General features: G+C 45.9%; 1 protein-coding gene across 1 annotated transcript in view; it reads left to right on the top strand.

Annotated features, from left to right (window-relative positions):
• Nucleotides 1-2,997: 2,997 nt before the first annotated feature.
• c15h16orf89 (chromosome 15 C16orf89 homolog) overlaps nucleotides 2,998-15,613 on the top strand; it is a 70,079-nt gene continuing 57,463 nt past the window's right edge. The window contains exons 1-3 of the mRNA XM_041206945.1: nucleotides 2,998-3,082; nucleotides 3,175-3,264; nucleotides 3,347-3,463. Coding sequence (XP_041062879.1) covers nucleotides 2,998-3,082; nucleotides 3,175-3,264; nucleotides 3,347-3,463 — 292 coding nt within the window. The remainder of the gene's footprint in view (nucleotides 3,083-3,174; nucleotides 3,265-3,346; nucleotides 3,464-15,613) is intronic.

The raw sequence follows: 15,613 nt of genomic DNA on the forward strand, positions 1-15,613 counted from the left end.
CTCCCACTCAACTCCCTCCCCCTCTCAGCTCCCTCTCTCACTCAGCTCCCTCTCTCACTCAGCTCCCTCTCTCACTCAGCTCCCTCCCCCTCTCAGCTCCTTCTCCCACTCAACTCCCTCCCCCTCTCAGCTCCCTCTCCCACTCAACTTCCTCCCTCTCTCAGCTCCCTCCTCCTCTTAGCTCCCTCTCCCACTCAGCTCCCTCTCCCACTCAGCTCCCTCTCCCACTCAGCTCCCTCTCCCACTCAACTCCCTCCAACTCAGCTCCCTCTCCCACTCAACTCCCTCTCCCACTCAACTCCCTCTCCCCCTCAGCTCCCTCTCCCATTCAACTCCCTCCCCCTCATCTCCCTCTCCCACTCAACTTCCTCTCCCTCTCAGCTCCCTCCCCCTCAGCTCCCTCTCCCACTCAACTTCCTCCCCCTCTCAGCTCCCTCCCCCTCTCAGCTCCTATTCCCACTCAACTCCCTCTCCAACTCAACTCCCTCCCCCTTTCAGCTCTCTCCCACTCAACTCCCTCCCCCTCAGCTCCCTCTCCCACTCAACTCCCTCTCCCTCTCAGCTCCCACTTCCTCAGCTCCCTCTCCCACTCAACTCCCTCTCCCTCTCAGCTCCCACCCTCTCAGCTCCCTCTCCCACTGAACTCCCTCCCCCTCTCAGCTCCCTCTCCCACTGAACTCCCTCCTCCTCAGCTCCCTCGCCCACTCAACTCACTCCCCCTCTCAGCTCTCTCTCCCAATCAACTCCCTCCCCCTCTCAGCTCCTTCTCCTACTCAACTCCCTCCCCCTCAGCTCCCTCTCCCCCTCAGCTCCCTCTCCCACTCAACTCCCTCCCGCTCAGCTCCCTCTCCCACTCAACTCTCTCCCCCTCAGTTCTCTCTCCCACTCAACTCCCTCTCCCACTCAGCTCCCTCTCACACTCAGCTCCCTCTCCCACTCAGCTCTCTCTCCCACTCAACTCCCTCCCCCTCATCTCTCTCTCCCACTCAACTCCCTCCCCCTCTCAGCTCCCTCTCTCAGCTCCCTCTTCCACTCAACTCCCTCCCCTCTCAGCTCCCTCTCCCACTCAACTCCCGCCCCCTCTCAGCTCCCTCTCCCACTCAACTCCCTCCCCCTCAGCTCCCTCTCCCACTAAAGTTCCTCCCACTCTCAGCTCTCTCCCACTCAACTCCCTACCCCCTCAGCTCCCTCTCCCACTCAACTCCCTCCCCTCAGCTCCCTCTCCCACTCAGCTCCCTCTCCCGCTCAGCTCCCTCTCACACTCATCTCCCTCTCACACTCAGCTCCCTCTCCCACTCATCTCTCTCTCCCACTCAACTCCCTCCCCCTCTCAGCTCCCTCTCTCAGCTCCCTCTCCCACTCAACTCCCTCCCCTCTCAGCTCCCTCTCCCACTCAACTCCCTCCCCCCCTCAGCTCCCTCTCCCACTAAAGTTCCTCCCACTCTCAGCTCTCTCCCACTCAACTCCCTCCCCCCTCAGCTCCCTCTCCCACTCAACTCCCTCCCCCTCAGCTCCCTCTCCCACTCAGCTCCCTCTCCCGCTCTGCTCCCTCTCCCATTCAGCTCTCTCCCTCTCAACTCCCTCCCCCTCTCAACTCCCTCCCCCTCAGCATCCTCTCCCTCAGCTCCCTCTCCCACTCAACTCCCTCCCCCTCTCAGCTCCTTCCCCCTCTCAACTCCCTCCCCCTCTCAGCTCCCTCTCCCACTCAACTCCCTCCCCCTCTCAGCTCCCTCTCCCACTCAACTCCCTCCCCCTCTCAGCTCTCTCTCACTCAACTCCCTCCCGCTCTCAGCTCCCTCTCCCACTCAACTTCCTCCCTCTCTCAGCTGCCTCCCCCTCTTAGCTCCCTCTCCCACTCAGCTCCCTCTCCCACTCAACTCCCTCTCCCACTCAACTCCCTCCCCCTCAGCTCCCTCTCCCACTCAACTTCCTCTCCCACTCAACTCCCTCCCCCTCAGCTCCCTCTCCCACTCAACTCCCTCCCCCTCTCAGCTCTCTCCCACTCAACTCCCTCCCCCTCAGCTCCCTCTCCCATTCAACTCCCTTCCCCTCAGCTCCCTCTCCCACTCAACTTCCTCTCCCTCTCAGCTCCCACCCCCTCATCTCCCTTTCCCATTCAGCTCCCTCCCCCTCAGCTCCCTCTCCCACTCAACTTCCTCCCCCCTCAGCTCCCTCCCCCTCTCAGCTCCTATTCCCACTCAACTCCCTCTCCAACTCAACTCCCTCCCCCTCAGCTCCCTCTCCCACTCATCTCCCTCCCCCTGAGCTCCTTCCCTTTCAGCTCCCTCTCCCTCAGCTCCTTCCCTCTCAGCTCTCTCACTCAGCATGCCTTCAAGCGGCTGTCAGGTCAGAGCAGAGCAGAGGACCCCATAATGGAGAATGAGATGGGCTGACCAGATGTCTCGATTTTTGATTAAATGTTCCAGTGTCACAACTATTTTCTAAAAATAGCTCAAAAGTCACGGTTTTCACTTATTATCTTCCTGTTAACTTGGTCTGGCGGGGGGGGGGGGGGCGGTGGGAAAGGTGGAGACAATATCTGTGAAACTCGTCCTTGTTGCTGTAAACATCACCTCACATTGCAGCTCGTCAGTTCCCCCACCCCCTCCTCCCTGTCGTCTCGGGAGGCGGTAGGCGGGACGTGGGGGTGGAGGCGGTTGTCAACACCTTTTTGACACCGGCAGCTATATTGCTGGAGACGCCTTTTAAATGACCTACAGGATTAGCTTTCCTGGAACTTTTGTACACCCCTGTTAAACTGGTCAGGCTGTAGCGCAGGACACAGACCCCTGCTACTATTACATAAAACCTTTCTGTGTTTTATGCAAAACATATCGGGGTAAATCAGCAAAGAACAGAGCTGTTATTGTTTGGAATACGCGTATTTATTACCAACTGCTGAGGAGCTCATTCTTGAAGAATTCCATTTTAAATATACACTCCTTACAACCTGTATCCTCTTTACTGGATTCGCTTATCATTGGGCTGCTCGTTGCGATGACATTGATTCTGTGGTTGCGCAGCCAGCTGAAACTGGTTTCTTATACAGTCACTCGTAGCTTCGGGCCACCGAAAGCTTTTTGTGATGATTTTTATAAAAGACTGCATGGATTCACAAAGCCGAATTTGTTCGGCGGCTTTGCTGAAGAGGAGGATTTTAATAGAATAATTCAGTAAGTAGAGTTGAAGCTGGGAGGGAAAACACAAGTCACGCGGACAGATACAAGCTTCTTAAATCCCCAAGGGAGATCTCATTACAAACTGGTGGGTTTACAGAGGGTGTACAGATTAAAGGGAAGTATGATTTTTGCTCTGGTCGTATTGATCACTCTTGGTTTCATTTCAGCAAACGAACCAAAGCTCAACGATGTTATTTCCACACTGGATAAAGCAACTTTTTTCTTTGAAAGTGCATATGATCGACTCAATTTAGATGGAGTGGTAGGGTTTCGCCTGTTACAAGGTAAGTTAAATAGCTCAAAGATAAAAACAAAAAAACTGCGGATGCTGGAAATCCAAAACAAAAACAGAATTACCTGGAAAAACTCAGCAGGTCTGGCAGCATCGGCGGAGAAGAAAAGAGTTGACGTTTCGAGTCCTCATGACCCTTCGACAGAACTTGAGTTCGAGTCCAGGAAAGCTTTCCTGGACTCGAACTCAAGTTCTGTCGAAGGGTCATGAGGACTCGAAACGTCAACTCTTTTCTTCTCCGCCGATGCTGCCAGACCTGCTGAGTTTTTCCAAGTTAAATAGCTCGCCTATAATGACAGCACAGTCCCGACCGGGATGGAGATGATTGGGTTAGTGCCCAGTCAATCAGAATATTGGAACGGAATGAATGTTTCCACCGCCCCGTTTATCCAGTCAGTAACTGACAACTGCAATCTCCAGATGTGATTGACAGGATATCTGACCCAATCGTCTCCAGCATGGCTGTCATGAGGAGTATCATTATATAAACTGAAACAGTCCAATACATGTTGTGGGTTTTAATCTGGCCAACATGAGATAGGGATATAAAAATAATTAAAATGTTGGCTGGAGTTCTGACAGAATATGTAAACTTGTGAAAAGTTAGTGTAAAATGAATAGACAAAGTGATAAATGCATTTCTGAGGAAAGCTGCTCTATTTGTAAAGATAGGCTATAGGATTTAGCTACCATGGGCACTGCATTGTAAAATACATCAGTGTTGGAACTGAAGGCAACTTGCGCAGTCTTGCTCTGATACACACCAATATTCACGAATAGAGGATAATACTGAATTCTCAATATAGATTTTAATTCAACAATTTCTGAAGTTGACCATCTTCAATAAATGTTAATAACATTGAATTCCAGTATCTATTTCTCCAGGAGGTGAAGTTAGTAAATACCTGGTGAACCACAGCAGGACTTCTATAGCAAGCTGAGTTAAAAATAATGAATTTAAATTACATAATATTTCAGGTCAGAAAAATAAATTGTTACAGGTTTTAAACAAATTCAGGGGCAGGTAGGAGAGAATGATTAGGTGGGAGGATCTGTGATGGTGGTGGAAGGCTGGAGAGATTCAATATCAAAAAGAGATGATGGTGCAAAGTAAGTTACTGTTGTTACTTGTCTCATTGCCATCAGTGTGTGTTTACATGACACATTTAACATTAGAACCTTCCCAAAGAGCTTCACAGTGACAAGGTAAAACAAAATTTGATGCCAAGTTACATTAGGAGATATTGGGGCAGATAACCAAAAGATTGGTCGAAGAGGGGAATTTTAACGAGTGTCTTAAAGAAGGCAAGACAGGTGGAGAGGTTTCAGAAAGGAATTCCTGTGCTTGGGGCCCAGGCAGCTGAAGTCATGTGTGCCAATGGGGAGTGATGGAAATTACTGAATCAGTACTCAAGGTTTCAGAATTAGAGGACCGATATGTCAGAGGATTGTGGGACTGGATGAGATTAGAGATGAGGCAATGCAAGGCCAATAGAGGGATTTGCAAACAAGGTTGGGAATTTTTTAAAAAGCAAGATTTTTAGAGGAGTTGAAATTTGGAGAGCAGAATTATTTTCTGCTATCTGGAAAAACTGGCACAGTGGATATGACCTAAAACAGTTAAACCCAATGTTGAATTTGGAAGACTGTAATGCGCCCAGTCAAAAGATGAGGTGCTGTTTCTTGAGCTTACGTTAAACTTGACTGGATTACTGCACTAAATTGAGGACAGAAAGATTGGAGTGGAGAATTAAATAACAGATGACTGGAAATTTAAGATCATGTTTGCAAACAAGCAAATGTACACTTTGGTTTTGACTTGTACAAAAAGATTGGGGCTCATTTCCAGCTGGGTTCTTTTGATGGAAAATGACTACCTTATTTAGGATGAAGATGAGGAAAAATTTCATTCCTCAAAGGACTGTGAATCTTTGAAATTCTCTACCCCAGAGGGTTGTGGTCGCTACATTGTTGAACACATTTAAGGCGGAGCAGGCTCGATGGGCTGACTGGTCTACTCCTGCTCTCATTTCTTGTGTTTGTGCATTGAACAGAAATGTGCCATCAAGCAATCCCCCAATCTGTAACAAAAACAGAATTACTTGGAAAAACTCAGCAGGTCTGGCAGCATCGGCGGAGGAATCCCCCAATCTGTGTTTAGTATTCAATAAAAGCAGTGAATTTACTTTTGTTTTGTATATTGTATTCGCTGCTCATGGTGTGGTGTCCTTTGGAAATTAAACACAGATTGGGGGATTGCTTGATGGCACACTTCTGTTCAATGCACAAACACAAGAAATGAGAGCAGGAGTAGACCAGTCAGCTCATCAAGCCTGCTCCGCCATTCAATATGAGCATGGCTGATCCTGGGCTTCACTTCCTACCCAACCCCCAACCCCTCGATTCCCTGAGACACCAAAACTCTGTCTATCCCAGCCTTAAATGTGTTCAACAATGGAACGACCACAACCATCTTGGGTAGAGAATTTCAAAGATTCACAGTCCCTTGAGGAATGAAATTTTTCCTCATCTTCATCCTAAAAATTTTGCTTTACTATTTTAACTTTCCAAAGTGATAACTTTCACACTTTCCTACATTATATTCCATCTTCCATGTTGTTGCACATTCATTTAATGTGTTTATATCTCCTCATCCTCCTCAGTGTACTTTCTCACCTAACTTTGTATTGTCAGCAACTTGGATACATTACACTCAGTCCACTCGTCTAAATCATTGAGATAGATTATAAATAGCAGAGGTCCAAGTACCCAGTAGTTACAACCTGCCAAGTCAAAATATGACCTGTTTATTCCTACTCTGTTTTCTGCCCACTGTAAAGTGCTGGAACTCGGATGAAACATTTTTCATTTAGAATCATCTATGAATAATATTTTCTATTCTTACTGTTATACGAGTAGACCCCCGTTTAGTCTTTGTGCCCCTGATTTCTTCCTGGCTCGATTCATTGTTTCTTTGCATGAGGATTCACAGCCTGTCTGATCATTTTTAAAGGCCTTTTTTGACATTATTTGGCTTTGTGGAGCATTTGAGCCAGTAATTATCCCTGCCCTAGGCCTGTTGCAGCAATGCATCTTTCCATTCATGTGTTGGTTCAATTTGTGCCACATATCTGATGCTGAATGGTCTGTTTTTGTACTGCTGTATGTGGTGTAGCTATTAGAGTTAATGTATTGAATCGATGGGTATGCCACTTGAATTTTGTTAAATTTTGTATTAGCTTGATTGAAGCTCATAAGAACATAAGAAATAGGAGCAGGAGAAGGCCATAAATACATACATACATAGCTGCTCCGCCATTCAACACAATCATGGCTGATCTTGGGCATCAGCACCACTTTCCTGCCTGTTCTTCATATCCCTTGATTCACTGAGAGGTCAAAGGTCTGTCTATCTCAGCCATAAATATATTCGTGACATCAGCCGTCTCAATTTCTCTGCTCCTCTCACCCACTCTAACCTGTCTCTTTCTGAACTTGCCGCACTCTCAGGTCCAACCCTGACTTTGTCATCAAACCTGCTGACAAGGGTGGTGCTGTTGTTGTCTGGCGCACTGACCTCTACCTCACAGAGGCTGAGCATCAACTCACAGTCACTTCCTCCTACCTCCCCCTGGACCATGACCCCACCACTGAACATCAAGCCATTCTTTCCAGGACTGTCACTGACCTCTCCTTGGGAGATTTTCCCTCCACAGCTTCCAACCTCATAGTCTCCCAACCTCAGACGGCCCACTTCTACCTCCTACCCAAAATCCACAAACAGGACTGTCCTGGCAGACCGATTGTGTCAGCCTGTTCCTGCCCCACGGACCTCATTTCTTGCTATCTTGACTCCATTCTCTTTCCCCTTGTCCCACCTATATCTGCGATTCCTCTGACACCCTACATCATATTAACAATTTCCAGTTCCCTGGCCCCAACCACCTCCTCCTCACCATGGAAGTCCAATCCCTCTACACCTCCGTCCCCCACCGGGATGGTCTGAGGGCTTTCCACTTCTTCCTCGAACAGAGGTCTGAACAATCCCCATCCACCACTACTTTCCTCCGCCTTGTTCTCTCACTGAACAATTTCTCCTTAAACTCCTCTCACTTCCTCCAAATAAAAGATGTGGCTATGGGTACCCACATTGGTCCCTGTCTTTTTATGGAGTATGTGGAACATTCCTTGTTCCAGTCTTACTCAGGCTCTCCCAGCCCCGACAACTCTTTCTCCGGTACATCGATGATTGCTTCGGTGCTGCTTCATGCTCTCGTCTGGACCTGGAAAAATGTATTAATTTTACTTCCAATTTCCACCCCACCATCATTTCCACATGGTCCATCACTGACAATTCCCTCCCTTTCCCTTCCTTGACCTCTCTGTCTCAATTTATGGTGATAGATTGTCCACCAATATTCATTACAAGCCTACCGACTCCCACAGCTACCTCAACTACAGCTCCTCATGCCCTGCTTCCTGTAAGGACTCCATCTCATTCTCACAGTTCCTTCGCCTCCATTGTATCTGTTCTGATGATGCCACTTTCAAAAACAGTTCCTCTGACTTGTCTTCCTTCTTCCTTAACCGAGGTTTTCCACCCATGGTGGTTGACAGGGCCCTCAACTGTGTCCGGCCCATCTCCCACGCATCCGCCCTCACACCTTCCTCTCCCTCCCAGAACCATGATAGGGTCCCCCTTGTCCTCACTTATCACCCCACCAGCCTCTGCGTTCAAAGGATCATCCTCCGCCATTTCCACCAACTCCAGCATGATGCCACCACTAAACACATCTTCCTTTCACCCCTCCTGGTGGCATTCCGTAGAGATCATTCCCTCTGGGACACCCTGGTCCACTCCTCCATCACCCCCTACACCTCAACCCCCTCCCACGGCACCTTCCCATGCAACTGCAGAAGGTGCAACACCTGCCCCTTTACTTCCTCCCTCCTCACTATCCAACAGCCCAAACACTCCTTTCAAATGAAGCAGCACTTCATTTGCACTTCCCTCAATTTAGTCTACTGCATTCGCTGCTCCCAATGCAGTTTCCTCTACATTGGAGAGACCAAACGCAGACTGGGTGACCACTTTGCGGAACACCTTTGGTCTGTCCGCAGGCATGACCCAGACCTCCCTGTCGCTTGCCATTTCAACACACCCCCCTGCTCTCATGCCCACATGTCTGTCCTTGGCCTGCTGCATTGTTCCAGTGAAGCTCAACGCAAACTGGAAGAACAGCACCTCATCTTCTGAATAGGCACCTTACAGCCTTATGCACTTAATATTGAGTTCAACAACTTCAGATCATGAACTCTCTCCTCCATCCCCGCCCCTTTCCAATCCCCCCTTTTCCAATAATTTATAATATTTTTATTTTTTATATGTATTTTTCTTTTCCCATATATTTCCATTATTTTTAAATGTATTTCCATCTATTGTTTTATCTCTACCTTTTAGCCTATTTTGATCCCTTCTCCCCCACCCCACCCCCACTGGGCTATCTGTTACTTGCTCGTCCTGCTTTCTACCCTTAATGTCATTATTAGCACATTCCTCAGCTAATATCACCACCGTCAACACCCCTTTGTTCTTTTGTCTATGACATCTTTGGCAATCTCTTCTTTGCCTCCTCATTGGCCCTTTATCCAGCTCTACCTGTCCCATCCCCCTCAACCAGCTAAAATTCCATCTCATTTCTATATTTCTTAGTTCTGATGAAGAGTCATACAGACTTGAAACGTTAACTGTATTCCTCTCCGCAGATGCTATCAGACCTGCTGAGTTTTTCCAGCTATTTTTGTTTTTGTTTCAGATTTCCAGCATCCGCAGTATTTTGCTTTTTATTTTTATAAATATATCCAATGTTGGAGTATCCATAACCCTCTGAGGTAGAGAATTTCAAAGGTTCACAACCCTTTGAGTGAAGAAATTTCTTTTCGTCTCAATCCTAAATGATCGACCCCTTATCGGATTCCCCATCCAATGGAAACAAATTCTGTGTCTACCCTGTCAAACCCCTTCAGATTCTTGTATGTTTTAATGAAATTACCTCTCATTTATCTAACATAGACCTAATTTACTCAGCCTTGCATCATAGGTCAACCTTCTCATCTGAGGCACCATCTGAGTGAACCCTTGCTCTACTTTCTCCAAGGCAAGTAAATATAGAGACCAAAACTGCACACAGTATTCCAGATAGGATCTCACCATGGTGAGATACCAGTGAGAAAGAAAAATTCTTAAGGGAAGGAGGCACCATCCTTGGCTAACTAAGTAAGTTAAAGGTAGCATTAGATTGAAAGAAAAAGTATATCTGCCCAAAGATGAGTGGGAGATCAGTAGATTGGATAGAAGAGAAAGAACAGCAGAGTATGACTAAAAGATTAATGAGGAGAGAGAAATTAGAGTATGAGAGAAAGCTAGCTAGCTAACTATAAGAAAAGATAAGAATTTCTACAATAGGCACTTAGAAAACCTCAATGTAATCAGGCAGAGTCGATATGGTTTTGTGAAAGGGAAATCATGTTTGACTTATTTATTGGAGTTCTTTGAAGTAACAAGCAACCTGGATAAAAGGGAACTTCTGGATGTGCTGTACTTAGATTTACAGAAGGCATTTGACAAGGTGCCATATCAAATATTACTATGCAAAATAGGAGCTCATAGTGTCAGGGATGACATATAAGCATGGATAGAGGATTGGTTAGCTAACAAGAAACAGAGAGTAGGCATAAATGGGTCATGTGTGATCAGTTGGGTGCCATGGGGAACAGTGCTGTGGCCTTAACTATTTACAATTTATATCAATGTCTTGGATGAAGGGACCAAAGGTAAGGTTGCTAAATTTGCTGATGACACAAAGGTAGGAAAGTAAATTGTGAAGAGGGCATAAGTAGGTTAAGTGAGTGAGCAAAAATGGAGAAGAATGTGGGGATATGTGAACTTGTTCACTTTGGCAGGAAGAATAGAAAAGCAGCATATTATTTAAATGGAGAGAGATAGTAGAATTCTGAGGTACAGAAGGATCTGGGTGTCCTGGTGCAGGAATCACAAACAGTTAGTCTGCAGGTGCAGCAAGTGATTAGGAAGGCAAATGGAATGATCATTGCAAGGGGATTGGAATATAAAAGTTGGGGCATTTTGCTACAGTTGTACAGGGCATTGCTGAGACCACATCTGGACTATATACATTTTTGGTCTCCTTACTTAGGAAATAAATGTATTAAAAGCAGTTCAGAGAAGGTTCACTCGACTGATACCTGGGATAGGGGAGTTATCTTGTGAGGTAAGGTTGGACAGGCTGGGCCTGTATCCGTTGGAGTTTAGGAGAATGAGAGGTGATCTTATTGAAACATAAAATCCTGAGGGGACTTGACAAGGTAGATGCTGAAAGGATGTTTCTCCTTGTGGGAGAGACTAGAACAAGGACACAATTTAAAAATAAGGGGTCTCATTTAATGCAGGGCCATGAATTTTTGGAGCTCTCTTCCATGGAGAGTGGTGGAGTGATTGAATCTTTTTAAGGCAGGGGTAGATAGATAGATTCCTGACTAACAAGGGAGTCAAACATTATTGGGAGTAGGCAGAATGTGGAGTTGAAGCCACATCATGATCTTATTGAATGGTGGAGAATGCTTGAGGGGCCAAATGGCCTACTCCTGCTCCTAATTCTTATGTTCATAGCCCAATTTAGAATTGTAACAAGTCTTCTTTATTCTTGTATTCCAACCCCATTGCATTTAAGGCCAACATCCCATTTGCGTTCCTAAATGCTAGCTGTACTTGCATGCTAACTTTCTGTGGTCCTTGTATGAGTATGCCCAAGACCCTCTGAACATTTACACATTTCATCCCTTTTTAAAAAAATAAATCTGCTTTACTATTCTTACTTCAATAATTCCATATGTTGTGTTTATTTAGTTGTTGCCATGTTATTGCAATTCCTGTTGTCAATGTATGGAATCTCTGTCTTTGTAGAAGGTGCATCAAAACAAACAAACACAATGTGGGATGTTGGTTGGAGATCTCAATCAAAAGTTGCAGTTTGATTCGTTCGAGCACTTGAATGGAATGCATCAGCATGAAGGTTATTGGAGGAAGTGATGAAAATATATTGCCTTGCATGATTGTCGGACCTCCCAAAGTGCCTCACAGAATTTTGATGTGTAGTCACTGTTGTAATGTAGGGAAACATGGTAGCGAAATTGTGCAGAGCAAGATTCTGCAAACAGCTATGAAATTAGTGATCAGGTTTGGTGATGTTGGTTGAGGTATGGATGGATGGAATGGATAATGTGTAGGACTTCATAGTGCCGTGAGACCTTTGCATCCATGTGAGAGGGCATCCAGCAGCTCAATTTATTTTCTCAAAAGACTGCATACCTTACTGCTACTGCCTCATTATTGCTATACTGAAGCGTCAGCTAAGAAAATTTGTTCTCCTGACCTTCTGAATCAGGCAAGATGGCTAAAGTGGGACAAAGCTGCTACCTTGATTTTATGGGTTAAAATCTCAGTTATATCATGTTATGGACAGGAGGGGGTTAATTTGACTAGCACTAATTTCTCCTCTCACCAGCTTAAGCAGAATGCTGTTTTGATTTGTTTCCCTCAGAATCACACAGTGCAGAAAAGGCCTTTCGGCCCATCAAGTCTGCACCGACACGTGAGAAACACCTGACCTACCTACCTAATCCCATTTACCAGCACTTGGCCTTCAATGTTATGACATGCCAAGTGCTCATCCAGGTACTTTTTAAAGGATGTCAGGCAACCCGCCTCCACCACCTTCCCAAGCAGTGCATTCCAGATCGTCACCATCCTCTGGGTAAAAAAAGTTTTCCTTCACATCACCCCCTAAACCTCCTGCCTCTCACTTTGAACTTGTATCCCCTTGTGACTGACCCTTCAACTAAGGAGAACAGCTGCTCCCTATCCACCCTGTCCATGCCCCTGATAATCTTGTACACCTCGATCAGGTCGCCCCTCAGCCTTCTCTGCTTCAAACAACCCAAGTCTATCCAAAAAACAAAAAAACTGCGGATGCTGGAAATCCAAAACAAAAACAGAATTACCTGGAAAAACTCAGCAGGTCTCAGGTTTTCTTCTCCGCTGATGCTGCCAGACCTGCTGAGTTTTTCCAGGTAATTCTGTTTTTGTTTCCAAGTCTATCCAACCTCTCTTCATAACTTAAATGTTTCATCCCAGGCAACATTTTGGTGAATCTCCTCTGCACCCCCTCAAGTGCAATCACATCCTTCCTATAATGTGGCGACCAGAACTGCACACAGTATTCCAGCTGTGGCCTCACCAAGGTTCTATGCAACTCCAACATGACCTCCCTACTTTTGTAATCTATGCCACAATTGATAAAGGCAAGTGTCCCATACACCTTTTTCATCACCCCGCTAACATGCCCCTCCACCTTCAGAGATATGGACACACACACCAAGGTCCCTTTGTTCCTCAGAACTCCCTAGTGTCATGCCATTCATTGAATACCTCCTTGTCAAATGACTCCTTCCAAAGTGTATCACCTCACACTTTTCAGGGTTAAATTCCATCTGTCACTTATCTGCCCATTTGACCATCCCATCTATATCCTCCTGTAGCCCAAGACACTCAACCTCATTGTTAACCACCCAGCCAATCTTTGTTTCATCTGCAAACTTACTAATCCTACCCCCCACATAGTCATCTATGACAAATAATAGGGGACCCAGCACCCTGTGGTACGCCACTGGACACTGGCTTCCAGTCACTAAAGCATCCTTCTGACATCACCCTCTGTCTCTTACAACTAAGCCAATTTTGAATCCACCCTATCAAATTACCCTGTATCCCATGTGCATTTCATTCTTTATAAGTCTCACATGTAGGATCTTGTCAAAGGCTTTGCTGAAATCCCATATAAACCACATCAACTACACTACCCTCATTTACACACCTGGTCACCTCCTTAAAAAATTCACTCCACTTTATAAGCCATGGTGTATTTCCCAACTCCTCGCTTTTTGTGTGATCCAAGTTTCTATTAATAACCCCACAGCAAACTCAAGATAGGATGAACTCAAAGGGTTAGTTTATTTGCACACACTCATATAATGGGAGAGTCACAACATCACCTCCACACTTGGACAGTAAAGAGAGGGACAGAGAAAAGAAGGATTTACAGTACAGAGAAAATAAATATTGGTTCACATGTGTTGCAGGGTCCAGAATCAAAGTCGAATGAGGCATTCTTCTGGGAGGGCTGAAAACTAATATTGTAGAATTCACTTCTCCAGTGGCATTAGTTTCACATGATGAGATAGGCATCGTCTTGTAGGCGATAGTAAAGAGCTTTCAGCAGAAGCAGGAGATGGGACCAGGTCAAAAACAGAATTGCCTGGAAAAACTCAGCAGGTCTGGCAGCATCGGTGGAGAAGAAAAGAGTTGATGTTTCGAGTCCTCGTGACCCTCCAACAGACCAGGTATCCAACCTGGGTAAATTTCCTCCTGCGTGGCCTGCCTAGATAACATCTGACTGATGTTAAAGCAGCAGACTGAGGCTATATAGCTCAGCAAGGCAATATCACTTGTCCCATGAGCCAGAGGCCTAGGTCACATGACCCCCATCTCTCTACCAGGTCTTCAACAAAGGATGTGTATCAATTGTCTAGAATTCAGCTGAGTCTCGAAGGCTGCTAAATGTCCCAGCCATTGAGTTGAAAGGAATGCTTGAAGGGCCTTTTGTCTTAGCAGTGCCCCTGTCTTCTGCTGGCAAGCCTGGGTTATCAAATGCAAACAACCTTTTTATAGCTCTCTTTGAAGTTGGGCTGTGTAATCCCCAGGGGATTGTTAGTGGCTCCTCTGAGATAACAAGGTGTGAGTTTCCCAAAACTGCTTTGTGGGGTCACAGACAGACATGGGTTCAGCCATTTTAAAGACCATTTTCAGCCAAAGTCTAGTTTTAAAATTTAGAAATAGCAATGGGTTTGTATATTTTATAAAATAAATGTACAGTGTGAGGTCATAATCCAAAAGGAAAATTTAAAGTGCTTTATTAATCCTTAACATAATAATTGAGACAAACTTTGTATCACTTTTCTATTTGTGGTGTCTCTAAAAATAAGAACTTGTTATATTCACAGAATCTCTCAGTGCAGAAGAGGCCCTTCGGCTCATCAAGTCTGCACTGATATGTGAGAAACACCTGACCTACCTACCTAATCCCATTTACCAGCACTTGGCCCATAGCCTTCAATGTTTTGACATGCCAAATGCTCATCCAGGTACTTTTTAAAGGATGTGAAGCAACCTGCCTCCACCACCCTCCCAAGCAGTGCATTCCAGACTGTCACCACCCTCTGGGTAAAAATGTTTTTCCTCACATCCCCCCCTAAACGTCCTGCTCTTCACCTTGAACTTGTATCCCCTTGTACAAAAACAGAATTACCTGGAAAAACTCAGCAGGTCTGGCGGCATCGGCGGAGAAGAAAAGAGTTGACGTTTCGAGTCCTCATGACCCTTCGACAGAACTTGAGTTCGAGTCCAGGAAAGAGCTGAAATATAAGCTGGTTTAAGGTGTGTGTGTGGGGGGCGGAGAGATAGAGAGACAGAGAGGTGGAGGGGGTTGGTGTGGTTGTAGGGACAAACAAGCAGTGATAGAAGCAGATCATCAAAAGATGTCAACGACAATAGTACAATAGAACACATAGGTGTTAAAGTTAAAGTTGGTGATATTATCTAAACGAATGTGCTAATTAAGAATGGATGGTAGGGCACTCAAGGTATAGCTCTAGTGGGTTTTTTTTTTAATAATGGAAATAGGTGGGAAAAGGAAAATCTTTATAATTTATTGGAAAAAAAAAGAAGGGGGAAACAGAAAGGGGGTGGGGATGGGGGAGGGAAGCTCACGACCTAAAGTTGTTGAATTCAATATTCAGTCCGGAAGGCTGTAAAGTCCCTAGTCGGAAGATGAGGTGTTGTTCCTCCAGTTTGCGTTGGGCTTCACTGGAACAATGCAGCAAGCCAAGGACAGACATGTGGGCAAGAGAGCAGGGTGGAGTGTTAAAATGGCAAGCGACAGGGAGGTTTGGGTCATTCTTGCGGACAGACCGCAGGTGTTCTGCAAAGCGGTCGCCCAGCTTACGTTTG

This window comes from Carcharodon carcharias, chromosome 15, assembly GCF_017639515.1.
Source record: "Carcharodon carcharias isolate sCarCar2 chromosome 15, sCarCar2.pri, whole genome shotgun sequence".
NCBI classification, from domain to species: domain Eukaryota; kingdom Metazoa; phylum Chordata; class Chondrichthyes; order Lamniformes; family Lamnidae; genus Carcharodon; species Carcharodon carcharias.